Source organism: Physeter macrocephalus, chromosome 11 (genome assembly GCF_002837175.3).
Source record: "Physeter macrocephalus isolate SW-GA chromosome 11, ASM283717v5, whole genome shotgun sequence".
In the NCBI taxonomy this organism is placed as follows: domain Eukaryota; kingdom Metazoa; phylum Chordata; class Mammalia; order Artiodactyla; family Physeteridae; genus Physeter; species Physeter macrocephalus.
In genome coordinates this window covers 69,242,332-69,254,122 of record NC_041224.1, presented here as the reverse complement: position 1 = coordinate 69,254,122, position 11,791 = coordinate 69,242,332, and the positions used below count along the sequence as shown (strand labels likewise).

General features: G+C 52.0%; 1 protein-coding gene across 1 annotated transcript in view; it reads right to left on the bottom strand.

Moving 5' to 3' along the window:
* Positions 1 to 11,791, bottom strand: part of ACSBG1 (acyl-CoA synthetase bubblegum family member 1) — a 49,000-nt gene that overhangs the window by 9,799 nt on the left and 27,410 nt on the right. The window contains exons 3-5 of the mRNA XM_007103466.1: positions 3,868 to 4,088; positions 3,320 to 3,408; positions 2,899 to 3,019 (exon numbers count right to left, since the gene is read on the bottom strand). Of these exons, the coding sequence (XP_007103528.1) occupies positions 2,899 to 3,019; positions 3,320 to 3,408; positions 3,868 to 4,088 (431 nt within the window). The remainder of the gene's footprint in view (positions 1 to 2,898; positions 3,020 to 3,319; positions 3,409 to 3,867; positions 4,089 to 11,791) is intronic.

The window sequence follows — 11,791 nt, the reverse complement described above, 5'->3', positions numbered from 1 at the left end:
ATCTTCCCAGACCGGGGCACGAACCCGTGTCCCCTGCATCGGCAGGCAGATTCTCAACCACTGCGCCACCAGGGAAGCCCAAGAGGGACATTTCTTAATGATAAGGGGATTAATTCATCCAGAGGACCTAACAACCTAAATATGTGTATACATAACAGAGCTTCAAAATACACGAAGCAAAAACAGAACCATAAGGATAAATAGATAATCCACAACAATAACTAGAGATTTCAACATTCCCTTTCTCAGTATTTGTTAGAACAAGTAGACAGAAAATCAACAGGGATATAGATGACTTAAACAACATTAGAACACTATCAATCAAGTTGACATTATTAACATTTATAGAACATTCTACCCAACTGCAGAATGCACATTCTTTCAAATATGCGTAGAACAGTCACCAACATAGACCATTATTCTGTCTACCACACCTGCTGTGTACAAATGGGGTGCTTCAGGTAACAAAGAGTCCCAGGTGTTGAGAGAAAGTTCTTCCTTTGGAGAAGAATCCCAGCTGATCAATTAGAAGACAAACATTTTCCCATGGCTCATGAAATAATTAATTCAGGCAAAGATCATCAGTGGAGAAAGGCTGATGGGGAATGTCACAGTGGATGAGCAGGTGGCCACCACAGGAATCCAGGGATGAAGGCTCAGAGTTCACTACGAGGTACCACCTGACATCACGTGCCTCTTGAGGTTGTGCAATGGGAAGTACACAGCGCCACCTATGGGTTGTTCCTGCCAATCACTGTCTAATCTGAAATGCATCAACACTTGCCGTCCAACAGGAAGGGCAGAGGTTAGAGGGACAAGCTGAACAACAGCTCAGGACGGCTAACCTAGTTTCTGCAGCATGTCAATGACAGAGGTTCTCACACTTGAGCCTGTGTCAGAATCACCAGGAGGCGTGGGCCCCATACCCTGAGTTTTGGAATCAGTAGGTCTGGGGGGGTTCTGAAACTAAGTTCCCGGGGGATGCTGTTGGTCCTGGACCAACAGGTCCTGGTGTATGGTACAGGAAACAAAAGGTGGGGCCTTTGTTTTGAATTAAAAGACTCTTAAGAGACGCCACCAAATGCAACACATGGGCCTGGTTTAGATCTTGATTCAAACGAACCAACTGTAAAAAGACATTGTTGGTATTAGATGATATGAGAGAATTCTTTGACTTGGGTAAATAAAGGTGATAAAGTTACTGTGATCAAGAAAAATGCCATATATTTTAGAGGTATTGAAATATTCGGGGGGTGAAATGCTGTGATGTCAGAGATTTGCCTTCAAATACTTCAGCAAAATAGGTAAATTGATGAAATGAGTGTGACAAAAAAACAGTGATGATGATTAAATCTGGATGATAACTCTATGAGGGTCCACTACACTCTTCTCTCTATTTTTGTTTGTCTGGAAAGTTTCATAATACGAATTTTAAATAACTACCTAGGGTGGACATTTCTGATTCAGTAGGTCTGGGCCTCGGTTTCTTCAGTGGCAAAATGGGGCAGGGGGAGAGCATTGGGGTCAGATCAGCCATCTGTGCAGAGGGGCTGTCTCCCTGAGGGATGGGGCAAAACTATTGGGGGGCTTTTTAAAGCTCCACTGCCCTCCCCACCCTGGGGTTCTGACATGAGCGCCCACGCTGACGAGTGTGTGACTCCCTCGGGTAAGGCTGAGGACGAGAGCTAACACCATTGCTACTTGGTAGCTGAGGCTCTCAAAGAATCTTAAACCAGTGGGGCTTCAAGCAAAGCTGGCCTGGGGGCACCTGGGTCAGAGGCCTCTGGCATCTATGAAGCCTCCAAAACTGAGGAAATCAGGGCCCCAGTGAGTCCTAGGGGGCCTGGGACACCCCTGCTGTGCACTGTTCTCTAAATATTTGTCCCCTTTCTATGAAGTGAAGGGCCCGAGTGCTTGGGGAGGGGAGGGGGAGCAAGGGGGTGCTGAGGACAGCTCTGGTTCACCTCAGTCTCTCAGGGCTGTTCCCTTTGGGCCACCTTATCTGCACCCACATCTCCTCCCCCAATCTCAAGCATTTATCCAAGTCAGACAGAATGGAGGCCCTCGGAATGAGGAAACCCTGACAACGGGGTTCAAAAGGAGTGGAGACAGAAAAGGACTTCTCCACTCAAGCTGAGGGAAGGCCCGTCCTGCGATCCAGATCCCACAGTCCTAGAAGGCTGGAGACCACTTCTCCCGCCCTCAGGTACAGGTGGGGAGCTGAGGTCCAGGTGATATCTCCAGAACTAGGGCCAAGCCAACAAGTCAACCCGGGAAGCCTCCTTTGAGATGCAGGAAGCCTTGGAGGATCTTGCATGTTACTGGGTGTAGCTGGGGCACAGAGGTGCCCTCAGGCCACTGCATGCCAGCGTGGTGCCCATGGGGACAGAGCCAATCAGGGAGGGACCTTAAATGAATCAGGAGGCATCAATGCTCCAGAAAAGACCCAGCTGCCCCAAGAGGCACTGCTGAGCTCCTCCGGTGCCCTGCTGTCTTCAGAAGACCCTGCGGCACTTGCTGTGGCTTAGCCCAATCCCCACCCTGTGGCAGCCCACACCCCCACTCCCCATCGAGACTCAGACTTGGGTGCTCACGTGTCAGAGACCTGAGCCACCCTCAGGGCACACAACCCTTCCCTGAAGGGAAAGCTATGGGGAACAGCAGGCTGGCTGGGGGATGTGGGGTATGTCCCTTGGACATTCTGGGCCTCAATTTTCAGACCTGGCAAATGGGTCGGCGGCCATTGCCCTGCCTTGCTCAGCGTGCGTGTGGTGGGGCGGGTTGCTGTTGAGAATGATGGAGGATTCTGGCAGGGAGGGTGGAAAAGCCCTTTGTAAGCTGGAGGTCTGTGAGGACGCCCAGCCTGACCCCCGTGGCCCTGGTCCCTTTCCCCCAAACCTTCAGGATCTTTTCCAGCTGCTTCTGTGTGTCGACCACGATGATGTTGGCACGGCAGTCGTGGGCGATGTACTGGCAGGCTTCAGGGGAGCTGGTTGTGTAGATGCCAGTGACGATGCCACTGCAGGACACGCAGGAGGATGCGTGTCTGGGCAGGTGCAGCAGGCCACCACCTTGGTCCAGCCCCTGCCCGACACACCCACAGCCCCCAGGCCCAGAGAGCTCCCGTGGCCCAGACAGGCAGCTCAGCACAGTCACCCCAGGTAGAGCGGGGACAAAGGTGGTGCTGGAGAGGGCCCCGGGGAAGAGATGGGATGTTGGGGACGGGGTTGGGGGCCCCTAAAAAGAGATAACGACCCTCTCTCCGCTCTCTGCCCACCTCCAACCCACTGGAGACCCGGCCCCCACCTCAGCCACTCACCCTGCAAATACTGTGCCCACTGCCGAGAAGAACCACTCCGGGGAGTTGAAGCCGAGGATGGCCACGCTGTGGGCCCGCTCCAGGCCGAGCTCCAGGCCAAAGGCAGACAGGCCGGGTCAGCCTCTCATTCTCACCAAGTCCCCCTTCCAAACTGCAGGGACCCTGCCGCCCACCTGAGGGACCACCCTCCCAGGCTCCCTCATTAGAGCGTGCCCTGGGGGACCAGTCACTCAACAGCCCTTGCTGCCCCTCCCAGGGCCTTCCCGGGGAGCCCATCCCGCAACCCAGTGCACCAGGCTTCCCAGGCCCCTCGAATGGGACAAAAAACGAGAAACTCGTGTCACGTCCTGGCACATGGCAAGGGCCCAGTGAATGTAAACCCTCAGCACCAGGCCAGAGCGGACAATTAGCTCGATAAATGGGCTGGTTTTTACTGTTATCCTCTCTAAGGGCTTGCTCAGTGGGGCATCGGAAGGAGGCCTGTGAGGGCCAGAGCTGGAAGGCAGGGCTGGGGAGGGGAGAGGCTGTGCCTTGAGGGGCTCCCTCACCTTTAGGAAGCCCTTGGCGGCTTTGCGGGCCAGCAGGTAGTATTGGTTGTAGGAGATGTGCTCCCACATGCCCTGTCGCTTGAAGCCCAGAGCGCTGAGGTCCCCGTACTTGTCCAGAGCCTCGTAGAACATCCGATGCACAGTGTAGGGAGTCTGTGGGCAGCTGGGGTCTATGCGCAGGTGGACGCGCCCATCGGCCTGAGTTGTCCACAGCGCCTCCTCTGCAGGGTCCGGGAGACCACAGCTTGGATTGTGCCAGCCCAGGGCTGTCCCCAGGGGACCCTTGGTCCTACCTTAAGCAGAGCTCCCAGGCCTCTGGTCCCAACAATGCCTTGGGCACTGGGCCCAGGGGTCTGGCAGACACACCAGGAGGCTGCCTGGAGGGGGAGGTCTGACAGCCTTGAAGGATGGGCAAGCCTTTAGGGATGCAGCAAGGAAGAGGAGAGAGAATAGCTGGAGGGGAGGAAGAGGCCTTGGGGACCCTAGACATTTTCCTGCTTTCATGCCAGCTGGGATTTGCCCCCTGAGTGTGGGCAGTCTGCAGTGGATTTGTGGCTGCCCCAGAAGAGTGGGACTGTCAGATCCTTTTGGGGTCTCTACCCTTCCTCTGCCTCCTGAGAATGGGTTGGAGACAGACCCAATTGACAGAAGGTCAAAGCATCAAAAAGAGCAATGCTTCCAAGGGGTTAGAGGAGACTGAAAACCAGCAGGCTCTGATCACTAGCCTGGAAAATTTCCCAGTCCCAGGAAATAATCTAACCGTCTCTGCTCATTCTTGCCTAGTGCCAGGCCCCATGCGAATCCCTCACATGGGGATCTCATCTAGTCTGCACAGCATGGGTCTGGTAGCCCCATTTTACAGATGGGGCAGCTGCAGCTCAGAGAGGTTCAGTCGTTTTCCCAAGGTCACACAGTGGGAAAGGTATGCCTGATGCCAATGCTCACACTTGGGACAGTGTCCCGGGCACAACCTAGCCTTTTTTACTGTGTGCAGTAGGTGGGAACAGAGCTTGAACATTTAGCATGTGAGATGTGAGGTGAGCTGTTGAACCTCTGAGTCTGTTTTCTCAGGGGAAAGGTGATGGTTTAGTTCTCATGGATGATATGAGGGTCAAAAAAATGAAAAAGCCTTGGCATATAGTTGGGGCTCAATAAATGCACACTTTTGTTCTTCCTCCTTTTTCCAAGTTCTCCAGATCATTTGCAAAGGAGGCTTGGATGGGTGGTCTAGATCCTTTTGTCCATGAGGCCACTTTTTGGGGCCATGGCGGTCATTCTAAAAAGGTGGCCCAAGGGTGGGGGAGTGAGGGCTGACTAGGACCACAGGGGCTACCCTGCCACCTGCTAGCCAGACCCATGCTGAGATGGAGAGGTCCCACCTCCTTGGATGTCCATCTCGAGGCGGGACCAACAGGGGTCCTGTGACCAGCCCTTCCCCGAGGCAGCAGATGGACTGATGACCTTGTCCCTCCTGTTCAACACTCTAAGGTTTCATGTGGACCCTGAAGTTGGCAGAAAGAGGTAAAGGTCCTGCGGCTGGGACAGAAGAGTCCATCCTTCCTCCCATGGAGGCCAAGGATGGGGGACAAGGAGACATATTCTGGCCCAAGCAGAAGAAGGGAAGGTCTGAGGCAGGGGAATGTCAGCCTGGGAATGTGGGCTGGGGCAGAGAGAAGGTCACCCAGTGCCAGGCCTTGTTTACTGACAGAAGTCAGAACCATGCTGGCTGGCGTCCACCACCTCCCCAGACTGAGACCCACATCCCCAGGTGGAGGCATGAGCCAGGGCCGCTGAGGACCCCTCTCCAATCACTTCTCAGACATCTCTAAGCCCCTTTCCCATATCCTGGGACCCTGGCAGATCCCAGGGATCAACCTCTTTAGGGTCTCTAGCCCCTGCACAAAGGTGAAAGTCCATTCACATGAGCAGACCAGGGCAAAGACACAGGCTGTGGAGTCAGGTCAACCTGGATTCCAATTCCGTTCTGCCACTCCCTGCTGTGTGACCTTGGCAAGTCTTCCTCCTCCTAGCTCCATTTTAATCATTGTCAAGCGCAAAGGGTTGGCGAGGTTATGGAGAGACTGTAGCCCTCATACAGGTGGCGGGAATGTAAAATGGTGCAGCCATTTTGGAAGCCAGTTTGGCAGTTTCTTAAAAAATGGAACATAAATCTACTATACAACCCAGCAATTCCACTCTTAGGTATCTACCCAAGAGAAACGAAAACACACATCCCCACAAAGACTTGTACATGAATGTGCATAGCAGCATCATTTATAGTAGTCAAAAAGCGGGAACAACCAATTGTCCATCAACTGGTAAGTGAAAACCAAATGTGGCCTCTCCACACAACGGAATACTATTTAGCACTAAAAAGGAACAAAGTACTGATTCAGGCAACACCACGGATGAAACTCAAAAACATGTTCGGTGAAAGAAGCCAAAAGCAAAGGACCATGTATTGTCTGATTCCATTTACATGGAATGTCCAGAAAAGGCAGAAATGATAGAAAGCAGATTAGCGGTTGCCTGAGGCTTGGGGTGGGAATGAGGAGTGACTACAAATGGACGCCAAGGATCTTTCTGGGGTGATGGAAAAGTTCTAAAATTGGATTGCCGTGCTGTTTGTACAACTGAAAATTTGCTTAAAATCATAGAAAAAGTGACTTTTTTCAATGAAAAAGTGACAGATCGTTACACTTAAAATGGGCAAATTCGATGGCATATAAAGTACACTTCAATAAAACTGCTTTTAGAAATGGGAGCAAGGGGAATTCCCTGGTGGTGCAGTGGTTAGGACTCCACACTTTCACTGCTGAGGGCCTGGGTTCGGCCCCTGTTCGGGGAATTAAGATCCCACAAGGTGCGTGGCACAGCCCAAAAAAAAAAAAAAAAAAAAAATGGGAGGAAGTATGGAACACTGACACACAACCTCCTCACCCAAATTGGGACAAGAATTCCGTGAGGTAGCCCGGCCTGCGTGCCCAGAGCCTGGCAGAGTCACTTTCCAGTAGCTGGTAGTTCTCTTCCCTTCCCTGGTACAGATTCCTCTTCGTGCTTAGACCAGAAAAGGCAGATTTCTCCTGTGGGCACTGCTAGATGCTCATGCCCAGTGCATTTACCTGTTCCCCCAGGCTTGCCAAGATCATCACAGGTAAGGCTTACGATCTGCTCCGAAAGCTTCCCTCAGCTAAAAGTTTTAACTTTAACTTGTCACCTTTTAAGTTATAACCTTTTTTAAAAAATCACAAAACAATACATATTTGTTCTAAGAAATAGAAAACAATTTAGAAGTACATGATATAAAATGGGATAAGGCTTTCTTAATGCTGCCTGTCTAGGTAACCACTGTTCACATTTGGTGTCTGTCATGCTTATACAGATATACATACAAGGAATTCATTTTAATTTTGTTGCTGTTGTTTTTGTATCCAAAGGGAATAAAAAAAGAATCATGTTACTATTGTATTAATCAAGGGTAGCAAACCAAGAATGCCCATAGGGGATAGGTAGGTAATGTACCAGCATCATAATAATAAATATATAAGAGTAAACAATAAATGAATGAAGTGCCCCAGAATTTGCATGTGAAACACAAAGGCACAGTCTTCATTTTCACAAAGAAATAGGCTCCGTCTCATCTTCCTTGAGGCACGTGGCCCTCGTAGTCCAGCTTTTGTTTCTCTGTTTTTTGATAAAGACAGAGAATAGTGCAACGTTTTACTAAGGAAAGCTGCAGTACAAGGGCAGTGATCACTGCCCCGACCCCAGCCTCGGTGTCAGGGAGGCAACATGGAGTGGTGGGGACTGTGGGGTGGGGGGAGCACACACTTCATCTAAAGGGGTGGCTGCTCCTTGGCTCTAGGATTTGGTGCCCAGGAGGAAAGGAGACCGAGGGCTACCTGCTATCTGGGTGTTTATGTGTAATCATCTGATTTTTTTTTTTTTTTTTTTTTTTTTTTTGTGGTACGCAGGCCTCTCACTGCTGTGGCCTCCCCTGTTGTGGAGCATAGGCTCCGGACGCACAGGCTCAGCGGTGGCCATGGCCCACGGGCCCAGCACTCCGCGGCACACGGGATCCTCCCAGACCGGGGCACGAACCCGTGTCCCCTGCATCGGCAGGCGGACTCCCAACCACTGTGCCACCAGGGAAGCCCAATCTGATTTTTAAATATTGGCTCCTACATTCAGACAGCCATTAGCCAAATCATCCATTTTTAACTTCCGTGACATTAATGTATCTCTCTCATTGTGTGTGTGTGTGTGTGTGTGTGTGTGTGTGTGTGTGTGTGGCTGTGTTGATACAGCTCCGTTGGCCACATCATAATTTCATATCATAATGTACATCTCACAACCACTTCCCCATTGAAAGACACTCAGATGATTTCCAGCTTTTAGCCCTTAGGCTTTCCAAAGGATAGATTTCTAAAAGTGGGTTTATTGCATCTGAAGAAAAAAGCACTTAAAATTTTGATGGACGTTTTGGACAGAGTTCCTTCACCTGATTTCTTCTCTCCCACTAACTACACGGTTCTGCCTTTCCCCTGTGTTAGATTTTTATCTCATGGTGCCTTCGCTTTGGGGTTAAGTCATCTCACATCCTTCTCAGAAGGAGGAAAGAAGGAATGGACGAGGGAAGGAAAGGCAGTTGGTCTGTGAGATCAGTCTCCTCTTAGCCCAGCTGCTTTGTGACGGGGATGAGAGACCCAGCCCCCGGTGGACCCACGCCCTTCAGGAAGGGTGACCAGGCAGTGCAGCTCTGGCCCAGCCCTTTCTCTCTACATTTACTGCACAGGCTCAGCTGTCTGAACCCCAGACTAGCCAGAAGGGAAGACTTTGGTGGGAAGGGGCCTGCCCCTGCCCTTGGCCTCCCAGAGGCCCAATCATTCTCCTTCCCTTGAAGGAATTAGAATGGGCACAGCTCCCATTTACTGAGCTCCCTACTTGTGCCAGGAGGGCTGCATGCCATCTTGTTCTGTGACCTCGTGTTTAACAACCTTCCATCCTGTGAGACTCACAGAGGCTAAGTCACCGCTGACAAAGCTGGGATCCCAACCCACAGTCTGACTCCCAAATCCACACAGTTCCAGTTGGCCATGCTGGGGTCACGGTGGGGTTCTAGGCCGACCCCAGAACCCACATCTCCCCTGGGAAAGGACCGTCATGCCTCCTGCCCAAGTCCTGCTCTGGGGCTCTGGCTCGGTGACCTTGGGCAGCCAGGACCTCCGGCCACTGCCTCTTCCTACATTCCAGAGGCTCCCAGAGTGACCTTTCTGAACCCAAATCTGACCTGTTCAAAAGCCTCCCACATCTCCCCTTGACCACAGGGTGATGCCCTCACTGTGGCCTCTAAGGAAGGCCCTCCCCAAAGGGGCTCGCCAGTCTCTGCCCACCTCAGCACAGCCAACCTGAGCTGCTCCTGGTTTCCCTCCATTCCCACCCACCCCCGGGCCTTTGCTCATGCTGTGACTCTGCCTAAAACACCCTTCTCCCACCACATCCACCTCTCCCACCTTTCACGCCCCAAGTGCCACCACCTCACTGGGGACTTTAGTGCCTGAGCCTCACTGCGGGCCAAGTCCTGGTTGGGTCTGCCTCTCCCACCAGGCTGGAGGCTCTCAAAGGCAGGTCTGATTCCTCCCTGGGTCCTGAGCACAGAAGCCTGGACCCGAGAAGAGGGCAGGGGGCCTTAGCGGAAGCACAAGTCAGTCTCTGTCCCATCCCAGTCCCAGAGGCTGGACTGAATGACTGCGTGTCCAGGAGACCTGGGCCTTTCCCTCTCTCCCCTCCTCCCTTCCCCCCAGGATGGCATGAGGGTGGTGCAGGACCCATTGCTGCCCAAGTACAGACAGAGGTGGGCCCCCAGAGCAGATGCCTGCCCAAGTGGGCCATGGCGGGCTGAACCTCCGTCCTGCATGCTTGAGAGCCCCCAGGTAGGGCCTGGCAAGACCCAGCCCCGCTCAGTGTCCTCCTGACCTGAATCCACCACAGCTCAGTGGCCTCAGGCTTAGGAACTGATGGAAGCGAAGATAGACGAGCCTCCCTGCCTGCAGTGCCTCATCCTCTCCCGCTTCTCATGTCCATGTATCCCCACCTCTGGGCCTTTGCTCACACCATTCTCTCTCCCAATCTCATCTCTGTCGGAAGAGAAATCTCTGGACAGCGAGGTAGAAGACCAGGTCTTAGCTATCAGCAAGGTGGGCAGAGCAGTGAGAAGGGGTCCTTTGCCCACAAAGCACTGGATATTGGCCCTGCTCCCCTGGCCACAGCAATAAGACCAGAACCCCATGCCCTGCACAGGGGCCATGAGGTCACCGCACTGGGCCTTGCCCCGAAGGAGCGCTCCTTGTGGGCAGCGACTGATCCACTCAGAGCCTCTCTCTTGCAGAGTTGGACAGTGACTTGCAGAGATCATGACAGATCCACCGAGATCAGGGGGTGGTAGGAGTCCTAGCACAGTGTGGGGAGCAGAGAGAAGCAGGCAGTGGCAGTGGGGCAGAGAGGGGTTGGGTTTGAGCAACAGTGGTTGTCACCAGAGTGGGGAACCACAGAGGTCTACTTCTTCCCATCCCCACTGGACGCTTTCCAAGCATCCTTTCTGCCCTGCCTATCCTCATGATAACCTCCATCAACTAAAGCCATCTGAACTCAGCTATCTACCTACCTACCTACCTACTTACCTACCTTCCTACCTACCTACCTACCTGGGTTTCTCCTAAAATCAAAGAACATGAAGTAGCAAAGATGTAATTAGACAAACAGACAACACCCACTGTTGGCAAGGGTGCTGTGCCATTTGGAAGTGTGAATTGGTATGACTCTCCTGGGAGCAATTTAGCAATAAATATCAAAGGGCTTAAAAAAGTAGTAACTTCTGACGCAGCAATCACACTTCTAGAAAGTACCCATGGGAAACAATCAGAGACACATAGAGCGAGAACAGGGAGATGGATATCTTAGCAGCTCTGTTTCTATTAACAAAATCATTGGAAAAAAACCAATGTCCAATAGGGGGACATGATAAATTCATTAGGATACAGCCATATCATGGATTCACAGGCAGTCATCAAAATAGTATTTAAAAAATATTTAATGACACAAGGAGATGTCCAGAGTATACCCTCAATAGAAAAAAAAGGAACAAACAAAAGTACATATAAAAATGCAGGGGCTTCTCTGGTGGCGCAGTGGTTGCGCGTCCGCCTGCCGATGCAGGGGAACCGAGTTCGCGCCCCGGTCTGGGAGGATCCCAAATGCCGCGGAGCGGCTGGGCCCGTGAGCCATGGCCGCTGAGCCTGCTGGGAGGACCCCAAATGCCGCGGAGCGGCTGGGCCCGTGAGCCATGGCCGCTGAGCCTGCGCGTCCAGAGCCTGTGCTCCGCAACGGGAGAGGCCACAGCAAAGGGAGGCCTGCATACCACAAAAAAAAAAAAAAAAAAATGCAGAGAGAAAACTAAAAAGAGCTGCATCAAAGTAATATTGTTAAAAAGCTTAGCACATGGTGGGTGCTCAAGAAATCTCTCTCCGTCCTTTCTGACTAGACTCTGAACTTCTGATGCAAGGACTGGACTTGCAATAAATGTTTGCCAAAAGAATAAATAAAACTCAACATGTGATGCCCATCAGAGATATAGACTGAGACCTCAGTGGTGGGGGAGCGGTGGGGGGTAGGGCATCCTTGAGCAGTGGAGGCAGGGCATTCCTACACATAGTACCATCAGAGGGAGAAGAAACTGAGTCTCAGAGGGGGAAGGAATGGCCAAGGTCACAGCAAGTTAGGGGCAGAGCTGGGACTGACTAGGACAAGACCTCTGACTGGCAGCTGCCTTGCATCCAGTGGCTAGGGGGCTGGTCAGTGAATGAGGTTTAGGCTCGGGGGTCCATGGTCTATTCCTTTGGGGATGGTGTTGGAGGAAGAGGAGAGT